This window comes from Zonotrichia albicollis, chromosome 3 (genome assembly GCF_047830755.1).
Source record: "Zonotrichia albicollis isolate bZonAlb1 chromosome 3, bZonAlb1.hap1, whole genome shotgun sequence".
In the NCBI taxonomy this organism is placed as follows: Eukaryota; Metazoa; Chordata; class Aves; order Passeriformes; family Passerellidae; genus Zonotrichia; species Zonotrichia albicollis.
This window is the reverse complement of record NC_133821.1, coordinates 20,764,465-20,784,632: the sequence shown is the minus strand read 5'-3', so window position 1 is coordinate 20,784,632 and position 20,168 is coordinate 20,764,465. Positions and strand designations below refer to the sequence as shown.

The window sequence follows — 20,168 nt, the reverse complement described above, 5'->3', positions numbered from 1 at the left end:
TAGGAATAGAGAGAAAAGTTCAGAAGCTGCTAAGCTAAGAATGGCATAGGAAGGAATAAACAAGGGAGCTCTCTGTGAATCTGTCCCAGAGAGCTTGGTCCCTGATTGGCCCTTAATTGTAAACATGGAACATGGGCCAATCACAGGTGCACCTGTTGCATTCCACAGCAGCAGATAACCAGTGTTTACATTCTCTTTCTGGGGCCTCAGCCTCCCAGAAGAGGGAAAAATCCTAAAGAAAAGATTTTTATGGAAGATATCTGTGACATGGCCTCACCTCCTCCTTTCCTTAGTCTGAAGAAGTGTCCTTGGTATCCAAGGCATGGGAGCTTCAGGATTGCATCCTAGGCTCTCCCAGGGGGTGACTTTCCTCTTGAAGATAATTGTTACTGCCGATGAATTAACTTGCTGGACTCAGCGTAGGCTTCAAGGTACCTTCTCAGCAGAGCAAAAGAGCAGCTGATGGCCCTGACCTCCCATCCTGTGTGTGCACGCAGGCTATTCAGAGCCCATGCAGACCATGAACGATGTGATAGCGCAGCTGGATGCCATTGTCAGCTTTGCCCACGTGTCCAATGGGGCCCCGGTGCCGTACGTGCGGCCCGTGGTGCTGGAGAAGGGCCGGGGCAGGATGGTGCTGAGGGGGGCCCGGCACCCCTGCATCGAGGCGCAGGACAACGTGGCCTTCATCCCCAATGACATCACCTTCGAGAAGGGCAAGCAGATGTTCCACATCATTACTGGTAAACGTTGTCCTGCTCTTCTTTGTTTGTTGTGTACTTTGTGAATGTCTCGGGTGTTTCCAATAATGATGTCTTTTTAAAGGGAAAAAAACAAACCAGCAGCAGGCAAAACAAATCGGCGAGCTAATAAATTTCTGTCAAAATGATTTCTCTCATCAAGGGCAAACAGCTACTGAGTTATCATCTTTCTGCATGGGGAATAAGATTTAGCTCTGGAAAAGAAGCTAAATTTGTAAATTAGTATTTGTAAGCTATTTTTTATTGCTAGTTTTGATCATATTTTTTTTTAAATGTCCACAATGTTCATGTTACCTTTGACTGTGGATATTCTACATATTTCTGTACATACAGGCATATTTCTCATCATCCAAACTAACAGTAATGAAATTGGTTATTGTTTTTTTAGTTGTAGTGTACCATTTGGAGAAGGTGATCACTAATTTACAAGGAGTCATTTGTGAAGGAAAGAGAGGCTGCTGGACAGTAGAAAATAATAAATTAGTCCTTCCCTAAAGTAAGACCTTAGCGAATGTAACCCCACAAGCCAGGCAGCTTCAGGAGCTAGAAAGCCTGACCCTGCTAAAGTGATTTGGAAAATTCCACGAGGCATCAATTGTACTTTGTTAGTGTTTTCTTCATGAAGCATTAAAGTTGATTTTCAATGCAATACAAGTTTCAATGACTGTACCATTTTTTACCCTTTTCTCTGGTGTAATTAAGATAATTTTACTACACACTAAAACATTTTTAGTGTTTATAGATTTAATTGAATCTTAATTTCCATCCAGATGTCCTTAACATACGTTCTGAGTGGCAAAGATCTGAAATTAGAGAATAATTAATGAGCACTTCTAACATAATCAAAAAGAAAAATCAAAAATCTGAATTAATGCATGGTAACACGCTTCTTTTTCTGGTTAGCAAAAGTGTAAAATTGGTTTTAATTACCGGTTTTCTGGATAATACTTTTTATTTCATTTGTATTTCAGTTACAATTAACTGCTTAATATCTGGGTTTGCTGATTCTGAGTGACCCATTAGCTTGTACCCAGTCTGTAACTAAGCTGTTTCATTTTTACAGAGAAAAGTTAATAGTTGTTTGAGGTGAAAACAAATTATTACAATTCTTAAGCAGAAATAAATACTGATAATTTTTTAATTTAAAGCTTATTAGTTTTAGGTATGAATGCATGTTTTAGATGACTGCTTATACTTTTGAAAAGTCCCAAAACTAATGAAGGCCCCTGATTTTCTGTGTTCACCTTTCTTTTGAAAAAGGAGCATTCAGTAAGACAAACAATTGAGCCTTGTTAGCCCTGGAGCCACTTGTTGCACCTGTCAGACAAGTTTGCTGCTCTTTTCTGGCAAGAGAGTAATAAATTGAAACACTCTTTGTTCTAATTTAGAGCTGGTTCTCCTTTAAAAAAATTGTTGAATTGTAAAAAGATGATGCTTTTTCAATTAATTTTTGGAAAATTTTTCCTTTAGGCCCTAACATGGGGGGGAAATCAACATACATCCGACAGACAGGGGTGATTGTTCTCATGGCCCAGATTGGGTGTTTTGTGCCCTGTGAGTCTGCAGAAATCACCATTGTGGATTGTATCCTGGCTCGGGTGGGAGCAGGGGACAGCCAGCTCAAAGGAGTGTCCACTTTCATGGCTGAGATGCTGGAAACTGCCTCAATCCTCAGGCAAGTGCTGTGCTTTTGTTTGATTGTCTTGGTGGGGGTTGATAGGAAAAGAAGTGCTCTGAGAGAGGTGCATTTGAGATTTTTGTTTTCTGGGGAGTCTTAGTGGAGAATTATCACATTGACATTTTCTGAAAAACCCCTTTGCCCAGGATTTTTTTCCTGGGAAGCTGAGAAGCCTCAGAGAAAAATGAAAACAAAAATTATCTCATTTGCTTCTCCTCTGTTTTGCTCATGTGGAATGTGTTTGGAGATTGTTTCATTTGTTTTCTGTGAATTATTTTGACTCATTGGCCAATCACTGTCAAGCTGTGTTGAGACTCTGGAGAGAGTCACGAATTTTCATTATTATCTTTTTAGCCTTCTGTAAGTATCCTTTCTGTATTCTTTAGTATAGTTTACTATAGTATTTTTAATATAATACAGTATCATAAAATAATAAATTAGCCTTCTGAGAACATGGAGTCAGATTCATCATTCCTGCCTTCATTGAGGGGAATGCACGTACAATAGAGAATCTCAAGTTCTTTTTAGCTGGTGCATAAGTTCTGGAAGTAGCCTCCTGTTTATTCCAGTGGTCCATACAGAGTTGCTACCAAGAGGCCAAAGTCTAAATGGGACCAAGAACCTAGTGTGGAATGATCTGTGTGATGCTGTGTCTGCACTATGTTTGTAAATAAGTAGGGTCTTTTGCCTCTTCCATGCTCTGCATCCACAGCAGAACTTGTCATACTCCAAAATCCAGAGTTCGTGCTGCTCTCGAGCATTAACAAATGCTTTTGTGTTTTTAGGACAGCAACTGAAAACTCCCTGATAATCATTGATGAGCTGGGAAGAGGAACATCCACCTACGATGGCTTTGGCTTGGCCTGGGCTATCTCGGAATACATTGCCAGCAAAATCCGTGGGTTTGCCATGTTTGCCACACACTTCCATGAGCTCACAGCTCTTGCTGACCAAGTGCCGACAGTGAACAACCTGCATGTCACTGCTCTGACCAGCGATGACACACTCACCATGCTGTATCGGGTCAAGGAAGGTAAGGCCGGGTCTCAGCTTTGAGAAAAGTCTGAGAGTCCTGAGAGAGAAAAGTCTTAATGTGTGGATTTTCTGGTTTGGGGTTTGGTTTTTTTTTGGTTTTTTTTTTTTTTTTTTTTGTTGGTTTTTTTTTTTTTGTTTTGTTTTGTTTTGTTTTGTTTTGTTTTTGTTTGGTTGTTTTTTTGGCCTTATTTTGCTTTTGGAGATTTTTTTTGAGATTTTTGGGGTTTTTTGGGTTTGTTTTTTGTGGGGTTTTTTTTTTGTTAAGGTTGGGATTAAACATGTGAGATGGTGTTTTTTTTGTTCAGATTTAGATGTTTATTAGTGTTTATTTATACTACAGTTTTATAAGTTGTGGGTTCTGCAGTGCTTTACTAATAAATTAAAAAATGGAGATGTATTTCTCTTTCTAGAAGACCTTTAAAGATAAACTGTTAATTTAAGAAATGACACTTAAATTATTTTTATTTTTAACTTAATAACTACTTGTGACCCTCAATGTGAACTTTTTAATCTAATTATACAACATTACTTAAACTCATGAAGAAGAAGGACTAGCTTCTGCTCTAAAACTTCTGTTTTGTTTTATATATATTACCATATTAAAAATCTTTAAACTCCCAAGTTTTTTGCTTTGTGATATTACACATTTCTGTTCAAACTACACACTTATAATCCTAGTTCTATTATTCAATTTTGGAAGCTTTCTCTATGGCTGCAGGTTAATTGCAGTGTTCTTTTGGGGGTCAGTGCTTGTCAGCACAGAAAGTCAAAAATTCTCAGTAATCAGGGTTCCAGCATTAATGGAAAAAAAAATCCCCCCCAAAATTCGTGTCACACTCCAGGCTTGGGGTTTATAATATATATATTTTATATATATATATATATTCATTCTTCTCTGTTCATGGACAGTGTGTGTGACAGGAGCTCTGTGTGAACACAGTAGGTGTGATGTTAATGATTATTTCTTAAGCTGTCTGGGCTATTTCTGCCACTCAAGTTGATGCTTTTGAGTTGCTCCCTTTTTCTTTTTTAAAGAAGAAAGGTTCCAGAAGGTTATTTTCAGTTTCCCTAAAACAGCTATTTTAACCTGCTGATGGAAGAGACTTATATTTCTTAAACTGTTCTTTTAAAAGGAATGAGTCCACCTTTTATGTGCTGACAGTTTTTAATAATGGCTGTTTCATTGTAATAAGACTTAGTCTTATGTTGCCCAATTTATACAGGAGTTTGATGTAGGGAAAATCATGTGGGTAATTTTTAGCAAATGGCATCACAATAAAACAACAAGAAGCCTGTTTTGTTAGTACAATTTCAGTTAGATGTATTTAATTAAAGTCTTTTAGTGGATCCAGTTATTCCTTTCAGTATTAAATGAAACAATTTTTAATTAGGCATAATTTCATCTATTCCTCCTGTTTCCCTATATCCCCATCACTTGTTTTTGTTCCCTTCAGTAGGAGCCTGTATTTATTGCTAAATAAAGCGGAGCTGTAACTGTGTCTTGCAAGGTGTGCCCATTTATGGCATTCTAATTTAGTTGTGAACTCTACAGTGATTTTGGGTTGTTCTCACTAGAGTATTTCAGTCCAGCTGGCAACCTCTGGGCTGAGGTTTTGATTTAAAATGTGGGCAGAGTGCTCCTTCTCACTCTGTGTACCTCTTAATTTTCCTCTTCTGAGTTGCACAGCAGAGGAATGACTTAGGTAACACTAAATGGGTAGAGCAGGGTTACTATAGAACACTCTGGCTATCCTGGGTCTGATACCTTGCTGGTTTTATTCCTATGACATCACTAACTGCCTACTTCTTACTCATTTCTTCTGGTTTTAAATCCATTAAATTCCTTAATTTCTTGCCTGTAGATTGCATGTATGACCACTTGTAATTTTCTGTTCCCCTCTGGCTATAATCTTGGAGTTAGGTTTTGGGTACTTTTCTGTAAAGCTGTGGGAGGCTGCTCTGAGCAAGGGGAATCACAGCAGGAGCAGAAGTAAGGAATGCTCCTAGGGAATGCCCAGTTTTTGCTTGAATATTACTCCAAATATTCTGGTTTCCACTGGAGAGGAGGTGTCTGTGGTTCTTTCCTAGTTTGCTGTTCCCCGTCTTCTCCAGCACATGTTGAGCTCTTTCTACAGAGTGAATGTTCACGCTCAAATTGGTGCTTAAAAGGTGACTTAGTGTGGCATTGGAACTGAATAAAAATAGTCATAAAAATAGTCATGAACTGCTGCAAGTGCACGTGGGTACCAAGTGGATTTTGTGCAGCAAGAGATGATGTACAGAATCTGCCAACAAGCCATCTTTAGGTGTCTCAGTTTGAGCGTGTTGGTTGCGGAGAGAATCAATACACACTGTATCAAAACCTTCTACATCTTCTGGAGCAGCAGCTCCTACAATAAAGCCCCCTGATATTCCCAACTCCTTTTGTTTTTAAAACCTGTCTGTATTAATTCAGCCATTCTGGTTGTGATAAGAAATGTAGAAGCCCAGTTTCATATTTTTCTTCAGTCAGTTTTGCCATTTTTAGTCATACACATTTTGTACATGCAGTGTCTTTTCATTCCACCCATTTTCTTGGAAGTGCTGTTGAGCATGGAGACACAAAATTTTTATCTTTCTACTTAAACCTCTGTCAGAGGAGATGCAACACTATGAAATCTTCATCTTTAAACACCTGGTCTCCAATCAGATAAACATCTCTCACCTAAGTTTCTGCATCTAGTGTTGTGCTCTTTCCCTTTTGGGGTTGTTACATTGCTCCATCAGGGATGTGCATACAGGCAGCTCAGATACAGCTGTGTTGTGAAACAAATAGCAGGTTTGATGTCGTTTGAAATGTATAACCAGACCTGGAAAACATGATAAGGGACTTCTATACAGTGTTTTCAACCATGGCTTTGTGCTTCAAGAGTGACAAAATCACCAGAAGAGGAGACTCATGAAGTGCTGTTCTCCAGGCCTCTGCTCAGGATTCTCTGAGCTGAGAAGTGAGTTAGCTCTGGGTCTGGACAGGTGTGTCTTTTAAAACAAAATCAAGAAGACGAATTCCTGCTTAAATGGATTCCTTTCCTTTAAGAAACCTGAGAGATCACAGGGTTAATAAAACAGAAAAAGTCTAAATGCTAAGTTTTCCTTCACCTGTTCTTTGGTTACTTGGTATTTAATAGATGATTAGTTAACAAAAAAAACCAGAAACAATTGTCATTTTGCAAGTGTAATTAATTTATTCTTAACTCCTTGCTGGAGACCAGAATTAAAAGGATGTAGCAATATCTGTGGGAGGACAAATGGAATTATGATAATATAAACAAATAAGAATTGATAGATTTTTATCAGAGGGCTTTTGATACTGAAGTGAAAATTGTTTTATGTAAGTGTGTATAATTTACATATTCTGAGTAATTAAGAGGACTTTTCTCGAACATGTTATGAACAGTGTATTAATTGAAGTAAGTGTGAAGTTACAGTTGAGAGATTTTGATATAATTAAAGATGACTCTGGAGACTGAGGAATTATGTGGTACAGATGCAGAGGAGGGGAGAGATGATCTAGAATACAACATTTTTAATATTTGTCTATACACTCACATATGTATTTATATAGGTATAGAGTAAATGTCAGAGATACCTATTAAAAACATGCAAATTATTATATTCTACAGACTGTGCCAAAATACTTTAATAAAAACCATTGTTCAATTTGATTCAAATATTAGAGGGAAATTCTTTCTGTCTGAAGAGTTTTCTATTTCTTCTTGAAGCACTTTGGAGCTCTACAATTACTGCTCTAATAGAGCTTAATTTAATAAGAGCATATTCTTTGTGTTATCATTTTTAGTGGAAAAGGGAAATCAGGAAGTGTTGAGGAGAAACAAATAATGTCCTGTACTTAATTTTTCAGAACAAAGAACTATTACAAGCATGTCCAAATAATCTCTGTGTAGCCATATTGTCTTCTAAGAATTCTTAACTGGGTTCTTTTCTTCTGCATCCAGGTGTTTGTGACCAGAGTTTTGGAATACATGTAGCAGAGTTGGCGGCTTTCCCAAAACATGTGATAGAAAGTGCAAGAGAGAAGGCACTGGAGCTGGAGGAGTTTCAAAACATTGGCAAGTCCAAGGAATCCGAAGGAGAACCACCAGCCAAGAAATTATACAGAGAAAGAGAGGTTTGCTGTCAGAAATATTTTTTTAAAATTTGAATTGCTGAAGCAAAATCATTTAAGGATTCAGGTTCCCCCAAAGCCTGAGGATAATTACCCTGTAATGTATTTTTCCATTACAAAATGGCTTGGCTACGATGTTTGTTAGGAGTTGAAGAGATGTTCAGGGGTACTGAGTTTGATTTAGATTAATTTAATGTAGGCAAGAATTTTATCTAAAAATATAGATTTAAAATACAGCTTTTGTTGCCATTGTGTAGAATATTCTTGGCCCTGCAGTTGGGTCACACCTGGTTTTGCCCCCCCTTGTTTGAGTGTTCATTGGTGCCATGGTGTTCTTGGAGCCCAGTGTGAGCAGATCTGTTCACACCAGAGGAAAGCTGAACACCCAGCCTTCTCCTTGGTGCCCTTCCATGTCCCATCAGAACTGTCACATCTCAGCTGCTGGTCATACCAAATTACACACCGATCATTATCTGGAATGGCTGATTTACACCTGATTTACAGGTGTCACAAAGCAAAGTTTCTTTAGAGAACCTTCCTTTGCAAGTAGTGTAGAGGAAAGCAAAGGCTCCAGGAAGCTTTCACAGAATATCCTGTGTTGTCTTGTTCCTGGATTAAGAGTCCTGACAGTGGCATCTGTGGCATTCTCCTGGGAAATCCAGTGCTGCTGCTTTGTGGCTTGCATTGGTTTTTGTGCAGTGCAGCTGGGTCCTCCTGGCTGCATGCGCACAAACCTGCAAAACCACAGAGCTTTGTTCTGTGTCCCAGCAGCCAGCCTGAAGCTCCACAGCCTTGTACCACCCTGAAATCCTTCTGGCAGAGACTAGAAACCACTCCAGTGTATAGAAACCTTGAAGTGTTAGTCCACATCCAGAACACTTCCTACATTTAAAAAGCCTTTGCTCAAGACAGAGGCCGTTACCTGTTACTCTATTTTCGGTTTCAGAGGTCAACTGCATTTGTTGTTCATCTAAAGCATCAGATCCACTTTCTGAGCCAGAAACAATCTCTGGTTTGTTCTGCCTTTTACTGCCAGAAGGCTTCCCCTCCAGCTACCTCAGTTGCTCCACTATTACCTTTTCTGTGTCAGGCATCGTGGTGAAGGAATTTTTACATCAGTTGGACCTGGCTTCATGGTCTTAAGTTGGTGTAAATTAAATTGACATAGCAAAAGCTTGTGACAAATACAGCATCATGTTTTATTCCTGAGTGTTTCAGTCATAGAAAATATACCATAAACCCTCTAGGCAATAGGATGGCAGAGGGAATTTGTCTGCCTTGATTAACATTTTGTGTAGAGGGAAAAGGGTGCTATTACTTTTTTGGAAACTTCTGCACTGAAAACTACTGCATCAATCTTAAATGATAAGAGGAAGACTCAGTGAACTTTTCAGTAGAATTCGACACTGCAGAGGAGTGGACAAACTTCTGCGTTCTGGACCAGTTGTTTCCAGTACAGGGATTCTGAATGCTGTTCATTGCAATGTTTTTTCTTGCTATTTAAGTCCGATTGTTTAGAAGTTCCACTTTGCCTGTTTGTGTAAAAGCATATGCATAAAGCTAAATTATCATCTGTTCTCCTTGGTGACGGCCACTCTGCAGTTGCTTGGTTACAATTTGTCCTTTCCTTTTGCGTGTTGAAGCATTGCTTTTGACTGACAGTCCCTTCTAAAAGTAACTGGTTTGGGTAATATGACCATTCTGGTGCTGTTACTGCTGGCAGTGCTCACCTCATGTTGCTGCACACTGGAATTAAGTGTGGAACACTTACAGGAGTTTGCAGTGTTAAATACTGTGTTTATGCTGATCAGCTGGTGCTTTTTGCTCATGCATGGAAAAAGAACTTCTGGTACCAGTGTAAGTGGTTTGTTCTGGTGTTCAGAACTTGATAAGAAGGACAAAAATAACCATGATTTTTGCCTGCACTGAGTTTCTGCTGATGAACAATACTTTGTGTCTATAGGGAATTTGGAAAATTCCTGCTTGCAATCTAAACATCTTTTCTGTTTTCTTTTCCTTCTCTCCATTTCAGGAAGGTGAAAAGATAATTCAGGATTTTCTCTGTCAAGTGAAAGCATTGCCCTTGACAGATATGTCAGAAGAAGACATCAAAGTCAAGTTGAAGCAGCTGAGAAATGATGTGCTGGCAAAGAACAACAGTTTTGTGAATGAAATAATTTCTCGAACGAAAGTTACATCATGAAATGTGAAATAACAGGATAGAGCTTCTGAAGCATATTTTGTATTGAAAGAACTATAATTTTCTTGTCTTGTAGCTTTTATACTTTATGATACTTGTGCTCATTTATGTAGGCATTTTTTTCTTGGATTGTAATTATTTTGTAAAAAATTCTGAGCATGTTACGTGCCAGATTCCTGCTTTAGTTGGGATCATTTTGTCCTGTTAGAAGTTTGCAATAAAATGGTTTTTCATACTGAGTGTTATTGACTGCACAGACAGAATGGGTAATGCTTTACCAGAAGTGTGCTAAAAAGTCTGACAGCTGAGGTGTCAAACAGTTGCCAGAGCCTTGGAAAGCAGCAGTACGTACACAAAATCTTTGTCCTAGGCCGTGATTCTTTTTTGTGTGATGCAATTATATCAAGTAATTCACTGAAGATTTAGTAATGATCTGTTAGTGCTCCATTAGAAAAAATAATCCTCTAAAGTGTGCCCAGGTGGCCAAGAAGGCCTGTGGCATCCTGGCCTGTATCAGCAGGAATGTGGCCAGCAGGACCAGGGCAGGGTTTGTCCCTCCTGGCACTGGTGAGGCCACACCTCAAATCCTGTGTGGAGTTCTGGGCCCCTCACTATGGGAAACACACTGAGGTGCTGGAGAGGCTCCAGAGGAGGACAACAGAGCTGAACAAGGGTCTGGAGCACAAGGCTGATGAGGAGCAGCTGGGGGGGCTCAGTCTGGACCAAAGGAGGCTCGAGGGAGACCTTGTCCCTCTCTACAAGTCCCTGGAAGGAGGGTGTAGCCAGGTGGGGATTGGTCTCTTCTCCCAAATAACAAATGATAGGATAAGAAAAAACAGCCTCAAATTGCACCAGAGGAGTTTTAGATTGGGTAGTAGGAAAGAGTTCTTCCCCAAAAGGGCTGTCAAACCATGGAACAGGCCACCTGGAGAAGTGTTGGAATCACCACCCTGGAGGTACTGGCAGTGCACATGGATGTGGCACTCAGGGACATGGCTCAGTGGTGGCCCTGGCTGTGCTGGGTTAATGGTTGGATTCCACAGTCTTTGGTCTTTTCCAACCAGATGTCCCTGTGGTTTGTCCGAGATTTTTTTCTGTGTACCTGCACAGGTCTTGGAAGGGATGAGTTGGGTGATTGAGTGGGAGGGATTTTTTTTGTTTGCTGTGTGAATGGTAATGCTTGAGTCAAATACACTGCAGGCTGCTCTTCCTGCCTGAGCTGTGGTTTTGTAATGGGAGCTGAGGTTGGGGTGAAGTTCCATTTCAACTGGAATGTCTGAGCTGATCATGATTAGTGAGGGCTGTCTACAAAGTAAGAATACATTGATTTTTATCTGATGTGCTTCTCTCATTGAGGCAGTTTGAAAGCATGCTGGTACAAGTTTATTTTCTCCTTGAAATTTAGCATTTTAAATTGTAACTGAAGAATGCTACCTATATTTAAAACTGTCAGCGTTGAAAGACTAATGGGAAAAGCTGTTTGTCACAGGAGAGGATAGAAATAAAATCATGCTGGAGATGTTAGGCAAAGTCTTGCTGTGTTCAGAGATTGCATCAGTGGGTGTGTGCTGGGGACAGCAGTGCTGCTGTTAAAGCTGTGCTATAGTGCTGTGTCAGGGATTAATGTGTTGCACTGGTGTCCATTGAAACATTTAAATAGTCATAAAAGAGGTGGGATGTTCAGTTTGCTCTCGGATAATGCCTGTACTTACACCAGGGCTGGGACATATTAGATCTGCTTTACAGAAGCACTAAAGGCCTGTTTGAGAGGTTGGGGTGCTGCATAACACCTTTCTGGCCATTAAATTAAAGTGCATTTTTCTTACAAAGACGAAAACAGATTTGCATTTACAAACAGCACAGTTAATACATGATCTGGAAAAGCATCAGAATGAAAAATCTGTTGCATAAAGTAACAATGTGTGTTTTTGCAATTTTGATTGTTTCAACCACCAAAGTATCCAAAAATGCTGGCTCAAACTGCTTTAGGTTATTGATAGAAACATTCCTGTGAGACTGGAATGGCTGGTACTGACAGCCTCTGCCTGTGCATGCTGAGATCCCTGTGGTCTGAGCAAAAATACCCATTGCTCAATGTTGTGTCCATGTAACCAAGAGAACCAAGGCATAAAACCAGCAGAGGTCATCTCTCCCAGGAATTCCTGTATTGTCCCTCTGACCCTGTGTGCACTTTAAGGGTCTGCTTAGCCAAGGAGTTCCTCATTGAGGAGTTCCTCTCTGCTTCCCTCATTCCTTTTATTTCTTTGTGTCCACTCTTCCTTTCTGGGTGCAGTGCCTCAGTTCTGTGTGTCTGCAGCATGCTGAGGACAGGCTCCTTCTATTTTTGTGTTGCAGTTGGCAGCTGACAGACTGTTCCAGTGTGGCCAGGTTTGCCTGTCTGAGGGTGAAAGGTGCTCATGTGTTACTCAGGAGTGATGGGCCAGCTCAGGGCAGCACCTTCTGTGTGCTTCAGAGAGGGTCTCGCGTGTCTGCAGCAAAGAAGATTCAAGTTTTCTCTTTTTTTTTTTTCTCTTTCAGGTTTCCCTTCAGCACTCACAAGGAAGAAAGGTGCAAGTTAACTAGATTTTAAAGCTAATCTTTTGCACTGTTTTTCTCTTCTACACTACACTTCCCCCTCCCTCTGCTGCTGGATATAGGCAGGAAGAGATCAGGCAGGGTTAAGTCTCCATATGCCAGAGCTGCTGGCAAACTGGGTTACAGGTACTGTGATTTCATCTGAGCAGGCTGGGTGGCTATTTTTGCTGGTCCCAAATTAGCTTTTTGTTCAGAAATGTACCTATGGGGCAGGAGCAGTTCCACAACCTGTCTGCTTATTGCAGAGCTGTGCCAGGGATGCACATATTATCAAAATTCCAAAGGAAACTAAGGAGGCTGTTGAGGAGCAGTGAGGCCATCCAGTGTTTGCCTTCAATAAAGATGCAAGGTTCTCTTTGCTCATTCACCTGAGAAAGCTGGGCACTGAGTGCTGCAGGCAAGTGGTCCTTTGGTCTCTGCTCTTACTGTTCATCCAGAAGGCTCTTCGTGAAGAAAACTGCATTAGATGAGGTAAAACAAAAGAGGGGACATGAGCAAACACTGAAGGAATTAATTTTCCTTTGGTGATTTCACTGCCCTTTTAGGGGTCAGGAGCACCTGGTAGCCAGCCTGATGAGGAAGTGTTGGGTTTACCTCTTGGGTTGTGGTCAAAGGCTCCAGTTAGGGTTGGATGACTCCAGGGAATGCTGCCTGCCAGATCTGGGCTTGTCTGCATATTCCAGCTTGCAGCTGTGCCTGTTCATCTCAAATAACAATGCAGTCACCAAGTGACTTGGTCTCCTTCCTCTGCTGGAGCTGAGGTGGTTCTGGAATCAGCAATGGCAGAACGGGGCTGAGGTGAGTCCTTGCCCACTGGCAGCTGCACTGACACTGCCCTGAGGAGATTTCCAGAGCTTTGGATCCCTGCTGGTGACAATGACCCTGCTGGTGGCCTGGCTGTGCAGAGCAGTGCAACTTCGCATCAGCTCTTAGGGCTTGTAGCTGTTCTGGGCTGACAACCACCCTGTCAGTGCTGGGAGTGCTCCTGGTCTGACTTTTCCACATCCAGGGAAGCCTGGGGGAGAGCTCATTGCTGAGCTCTGGGATTGTGTGAGCAGTTTCACCCGGTTTGGTGTGAGGTTACCATGCTGGTTTAAACTGGTTTTCATGGCATTAATTTAATACATTTTTGAACACCCAGCTGCTACACAGGCTGAGCAATTTCTCTGGCTGCGAAACAGTGAGACAGTTGGTCTTGCTACTCTGCACTGGGGCAGATTTATTTGAAAAATCAAGGGGGAGCATTTGCTGCTCTGCATCTGAAGAAGTGTGAGGTCATGCATTGAATTCTTTGCCTCTTGCTGACCTGGGAAGAAGGAAAAGAAGTGGCCTCAGGAGCCTGAAGCCTTAAAATACAAAGGGAGAGGCACTGTCATCTTCTGAGATGGCTGCAACCCTTGCAGGTATAACTTGGCTCTTGATGCTGTTTGCTGAAAAAGCCTTGTTAGCAGCTGTCTCTCAGATATTCCTGTTCCTCTCCCAGCCTTTCCCAGCCTTGCAGCCTTTCCCAGCATTTCCCCTGTTCCTGCCAAGCTCCTGCACTGTTTCTGTGCACAGGGAGCACCATCCAGTGCTTCTTTTATGCGTGTGTGTCTCTCTCACTGCCAGCATTTTTATTTGCATGGGGTGGGACAGGGGTTGGTGCATCCCTGCACCTGCTGCTTTGCCAGTCAAATTGAGAGGGACCAACCTCTGCTGTTAAAGAGGGAAGTGACAATTTCTGATGCCCTTTAGTGGCAGCTGGGACTTGCCCTCCTGACTCAGTGTCCCCTGTCCCAACCTGTAGCTGAGGGAAGCAATTGTAAAGCAGATGACAGGTTGTGTTTGCTCCTCCAGCTGCAGCAAGCAGGGCTTTCCTAGAGGTGAGAAAATGTGTTTGCTCCCTTGCCATTGTGGGAAAAAGGTGCCTTGCACCTGCTTTGAGCTGCTTGGTTTCTGTGGCAGTTTCCTTAAGGATGTGATGGCTCTGCCTTTGTGGGGATGGTTGGAAAACTGGAAACAGCAGGGCTGAACAACGAGAGCTGAGGGAAAAGCTGTGAATAAATAAATAAAGAAATAGCCTGTGCTCATGAGAACATTTTCCCTGCTGATCCACCTCTGTCTTGCTGCATGCTGCAAGGGCATGGCTTGTCAGGGTGAGGCACAGGGGGTGGCTTCAATATGCTCACTTTCTCTAAGAATTGGGCAGCTGCTCCTCTGTGAGCTGCTGTGAACTCTGGCAATGGGCCCATGGCCCTGGCACAGAGCAGACCTGCACAGGGAGGCTTCTGCACATCGCTCTGGCAGTCTGGTCCCATCTCCAACCCGCTGATGGGCCCAGCTGGGGGGGAGGCAGAAGCTGGGCAGCACCCTAAAGTGTGTCTGTGCCTGCCTGAAGATGCTGCTTCACACCCTGAGGAACATGAATCGTTTTCATACTGAGCTTTTGAAATACCTTCTGTCCTGCCCTGTCACAGACATCTTTTCATTAAAATCCTTTCGTTAGGATTTTTCCTGCTGAAGCTGAGAAGTTTCAGCAACAAATAGAAACATTGATTATCTGCTGCTGTGGAATGCAACAGGTGGATCTGTGATTGGTCTCCTGTGGATGTTTGGATTTACTGACCACTCACGGCAGAGCTGCTCTCGCTTTCTGCCAGGACACAGGTCTTTGTTATTCATTCTTTTCTATTCTTAGCTTAGCTAGACTTCTGAGACCTTTCCTTCCTTTTCTTTTTAGTATAGTCATAATGTAATATATATCATAAACGAATAAATCAAGCCTTCTGAACATGAGGTCAACATTCTCTTCTCTCTCTCATCCTGAAACCCCTTGTGACTACTGTCACACTGCCCCTTTCTTTTTGTGCACAAAACTTCAGGAAAGCATCCACTGCTGTGGTCTTCAGAGCAGAGATTGTCAGTCTGTGACGGTGTTCACAGTGGTCTTAGGATTGGGGAAGAGACGAGGATCTGACTCCATGTTTCAGAAGGCTTGATTTATTATTTTATCATATATTACATTAAAACTATAGTAAAAGAATAGAAGAAGAGGTTTCATCAGAAGGCTGGCTAAGAATAGAATAGAAAAGAATGATAACAAAGGCTTGTGGCTCTGCTCTCTGTCTGAGCCAGCTGGGCTGTGATTGACCATTAGTTACAAACATCCAACATGGGCCAATCACAGATGCACCTGTTGCATTCCACAGCAGCAGATAATCAATGTTTACATTTTGTTCCTGAGGCCTCCCAGCTTCTCAGGAGGAAAAATCCTAAGGAAAGGATTTTCCACAAAAGTTGTCTGTGACATCAGTCTTTTCAGCATGCCTGCTGGTTCCCTTGTGTGCCTGTTCCCAGATGCCTCTGACAGCAGGCAGCCCAAGCTTTTAAACCTCTCTGCACCCATCTGAGCCCATCCAGAGCCTCCTGGGCTCTCCCTGTGCAGGTGCAGCCAGAGTGGCACTGCAGGGACACAGAGCCAGCAAACTGTGCCACGTTTGCTGCACCTCCTCCCCAGGGCCTGTGGTTCAACAAAAAAACACTCTACAAAGGATCAGAAATATGGCTGATTGATCAGAATGTGGTCCCAAGCCCTGCAAGGAATGACAGCATGTGTTACCATGGTGCAAGCCTGGGTTTTGGGTGACTGGGGAAATGCTATTCAGAAGCAGCTCCCTTCTGCTGGATATTTGCAGCAATTATTCCTCCTCCTTTCTGCTGGAGGTTGTTGCTGACCTGAGTGTCCCTTTCTTGGTTTTCAGGGTCTCAGCGTAATGGCAGGTAGTTTCATTATGTTTTCATGTGCTAATGAAGAAGGTAAAAATTAAAAACCAAGCTTCATATCAATGTTCACCATCCAAATTACCAGCAAGAGGATTCTGATGCTCATTTTAGTACAGATGCTTTGGCTGCAGTCCTTTTTTGCCATGACCTGGGAGGGCAGTGTGGGAGTTTTGGTTTCTGTACCTACTGACTCTTTTCACCTTGGGCAGTCATAGATGCTTCAAGCTCACACTCCCTTTCTGCTTGCAAGAAGTCATCTTTCATGTCTTCATTCTGCTGTGGCATTTATCATTCCATTCAGGGACGCTGGGATGCACTGGAGCAGTTCACTCCCACCTTGGTGGCAGTCAATGGCATTAAAAGATTTAAAAAAAAAGGAAGCCTGCTTACTTTGTGCCTGTTGTATGAAAGGATGTGTGTGATGATGCCCAAGGCTGGTGGTGCAGGGGCAGGAAATCAGGGGGTGCACAGAGCTCTGTGAAATTTCCCTCTCTCTATGGGAACACCCCCAGTGAAAATCAAGGGTTTAAAACTGAATTTCTGCATGCTGGTGCAGAAGCCTGAGAGGAGAAGAGTGACTGCATCAGCTGGGAGCATCTCAGATAGTGCAGAATCCATGGTGTGGTCTCCTCTGGTCCAGTTTGGGGGCACTCTGGCTGCTGTAAGAGCCCTGGCCCCCAGCATGGGCTGGGCCTTTCTCCAGAAGTGTTCTGGAATGTGCAATTTCAGCACTTGTTTGCCACTGCTGTTCTGCTCTGGTTATTGCCTTTAACTTAAAGAAAGTCATCTGAGACCAAACCACTTGTTTGAGTTGCCCCAGAAGATGAGCAGCACTTGCTAAGCAGGCAGTGGGCCACCAGCACTGCGAGACACTTGCAGGGCTGGGTGGCTTGCTAAATTAAAATATTTGGTGTTCTGAGGGGGAAGCTCCAGTGAGACTCCAACTTGGACCTGTCCTTGCAGTGCAGTGACACAGCCCTGGAGCAGAGCTCACCTGGGTCTAACAGACCTGAGTCATATTCCAATTTCCCCTACAGCAGCGTCTTTCTGTGCTGCTGTGGCTGGATATCAAGCATCATGTAGCATGATACAGCAGTGCTTATGAGAAAGCTGCAGTGCTGTTTATCTTTCTGCTACAGGATGAGCTCTGTAATCTCTCCTGTAAGAGATGTGCTCATTCAGTGGGAATCACAGGAGCTGCATGAAGTAAATGCTTTTTTTACCCTGAGATTAGACTGGCTGTTGATTTGGCCCATGAATCCATGCTAATGCTGTTGTGCTCTCAGTAGTTCTCAATGGTTTAATTTCTCTCTGGAGTGTAGTTTGTAGATAAAAGTGTAATTTTCTTACTGGAAAACTTGGAAAGCTGATGAGTATCTTGCCCATTAGTATTACAAAGTTCAGTTTTATTGTGGTTTTTTTTTTCAAGAATGAGAACTGATCTCCATCAGTGACTAGATGCTTATTTATCCTGTGCACATGAGAGGAAATCAAACCATCCAAGGCTTTGCTACACCTCCCACACATCCTGAGGCATGCACTTGGGATTTTTTTCCCGTTACCCTTATCAAAGGATATCGTGCAAGGCACCAGGCTGCTTGGAGGTGTTCAATGTGAACAAGGAGTTTTTTTGGAGAGTATGGTAACCAGTGCAGCGTGGTGGTGTTCACAGGGCTCTTAGGTTGAGGGAAGAGATGAAAATGTTGACTCCATGTTTCAGAAGGCTGATTTATTATTTTATGATATATATTATATTAAAACTATACTAAAAGAATAGAAGAAAGGATTTCATCAGAAGGCTAGCTAAGAATAGAAAAAGAAAATGATAACAAAGGCTTGTGTCTGACTGAGACAGTCTGGACAGCTGGGCTGTGATTGGCCATTAATTAGAAACAAGCACATGAGCCAATCACAGATGCACCTGTTGCATCCCACAGCAGCAGATAATCAATGTCTACATTTTGTTCCTGAGGCCTCTTAGCTTCTCAGGAGGAAAAATCCTGAGGAAAAATCCTAAGGAAAGGATTTTACAGAAAATATAATGGCTACAGTGCAGTAATCCAACATTTGCAGACAATGCCTGAAAATTTGCTCTTTGGCCCTTCCAGGAGGACACAGGAGCATGGAAGGGATGCCTGGTGTGAAATCCTGAGCTGCTCTGCCTGCTTTGGGTCAGTCCCTTTATGAGGCCTGCCCAAGTAGGATCTTGATCCAAATGGGAAAATTTAATGTAGAAAATAGATTGCAATGGATCTGGTTTATAGAGAGCAAGCAGCCAATAAAGCATTTCACAGGGAGCTCAAAGAAACCTCCATAACCATCAGTCAGGAGGGTTTTGGAAAACCCTCCCCTGGCTGTAGTGGCCAAGAGCTTTGTGCACCTTTAGGATGGTGTTGGACCCCTTTGGTTGCTGAGGGAGGGAAGCTCTGCTCTGCCTCTCCTGCAGTTTTGTCTGTCCCCAGACACCGCCCTGCTTTGCACTGCAGCCAGCACAGTGCAAGTGCTCCATGAATTCCTCTGCTTTCGGTGCTGTGGAATTGGACAGGCAAACAGGGAGGAGAGGAGAAGCACAGCAATGAGAAGCATCTGCTTAAACTGAAGTGGTACAAAGGGAGAACCACAGGCTGCTTCATTTTGCTGTTATGTGAGTCAGTGACTAAATTTGCACCAATTTGAATAGAGGAGGACAAAGTCACTGTGAGTCTGTGTGTGATGTTTCACTTCTCCCTTCTTTGGGTATTGAGACCAAGCCCTGAGCCCTTGGAAACTGAATGGGCTGCTGAACCTGAAGGCTGAAATGTGGGAGAGGCTGTAATTTTTGGGTGCCCTTCACATGGTGCTCTAAAAAGCCAAACAAACAAAAAAACCATCAAAAGGTGTTTGCACACAGAAAGTAGTCCTAGTTCTTCTTTTTAAAAAATGTATACACTAGTAAAGTCTTTCAATTCCAGCTGAAGAGCAAAGTGGCTGCCGAGATTGATGCTACTGAATGTACAGGCAGAACAGCTCCAGGAATTGGATGGCAAAAAGCTTGGTGCCATCAGGTTGTCTTGTGCCTGCTGAAAATTCACCTTTCTAGAAACGCTTTTTTCCCCACTGCTCTGCACCCCCTGTCAGGCCATGTAAAGAACACACATGAGAGCTGTGGTGAGTAGGATGTGACTCTCTATGTCAGTGTGAGCTGTGGAAAACCCTGGCTGGGCTCTGCTCGTAGCAGTTTCAGAGAGACCAGCTAGAAACCAGCCTAGTAGAAGTAGGTTGTCAGCTTCAATGCACCCTGAAAGTCAGAAGACTCTGTCTTAAAATGGGCTGAGTGGCCAAAAATGGTTGCTGGAAAAACAATATAGAGAGGTGTTGGTCTTTACCTAGCTCAGAGTGGAGAAGCACATGGACAGGCGTCCTCATGGATGTCCTGAAAGGAGACAAGCTCTTTGCTTCCTCCCTGAAGCTGGACCCTAAATAAAGCACCACTTTTGTGTCACCTCACCTCCCCACTCAGCCCCTCTCTGGGGAGAGCACCATTTATTCTAACCCTTATTTTTAGTGGCTTGCAACTCTACAGCCTGTCCAGATGGAAATATGGGCCTGTCTATTGATGATATATTGGGATTTGAATGGTTGAATTTGTTCAGCAGCAGGGCAAGAAAATCCACATGGGGACCTGTCACTTCTCTGTCCCTGGGGTGTCTCCACAGCCTGTGTTATTTAACCAGAGCAGAGAAACCTTTGCAGTTTGAACTGAACTCCACACCACTCCCAAGGCAAATATTGCCTACTCTGAGCTCTCCTCATGGTCTCAACACCTGCCTTGCAGGTGCTTCAATCCTGCCCACAGCAAATTTTCTGGAAAGCACTGAACCAAGCAGGAGCAAGCTCTCTGCAGGATGATGCTCCCAGAGCTGCCAGCATGGCATATTAAACCCTTGTGGGGTACTAGAAAAATATTGCAGGGTATAGGACTGACGCTAATAA

The 20,168-nt window shown here is 42.7% G+C and overlaps 1 protein-coding gene across 1 annotated transcript in view; it reads left to right on the top strand.

Moving 5' to 3' along the window:
- The window catches only part of MSH2 (mutS homolog 2), a 48,404-nt gene extending 38,330 nt beyond the window's left edge, over positions 1-10,074 (top strand). Inside the window, exons 12-16 of the mRNA XM_005491468.4 lie at positions 498-743; positions 2,232-2,436; positions 3,225-3,472; positions 7,470-7,642; positions 9,672-10,074. Of these exons, the coding sequence (XP_005491525.2) occupies positions 498-743; positions 2,232-2,436; positions 3,225-3,472; positions 7,470-7,642; positions 9,672-9,842 (1,043 nt within the window). The 3' untranslated portion in view covers positions 9,843-10,074. The remainder of the gene's footprint in view (positions 1-497; positions 744-2,231; positions 2,437-3,224; positions 3,473-7,469; positions 7,643-9,671) is intronic.
- The last annotated feature ends 10,094 nt before the right edge of the window (positions 10,075-20,168 follow it).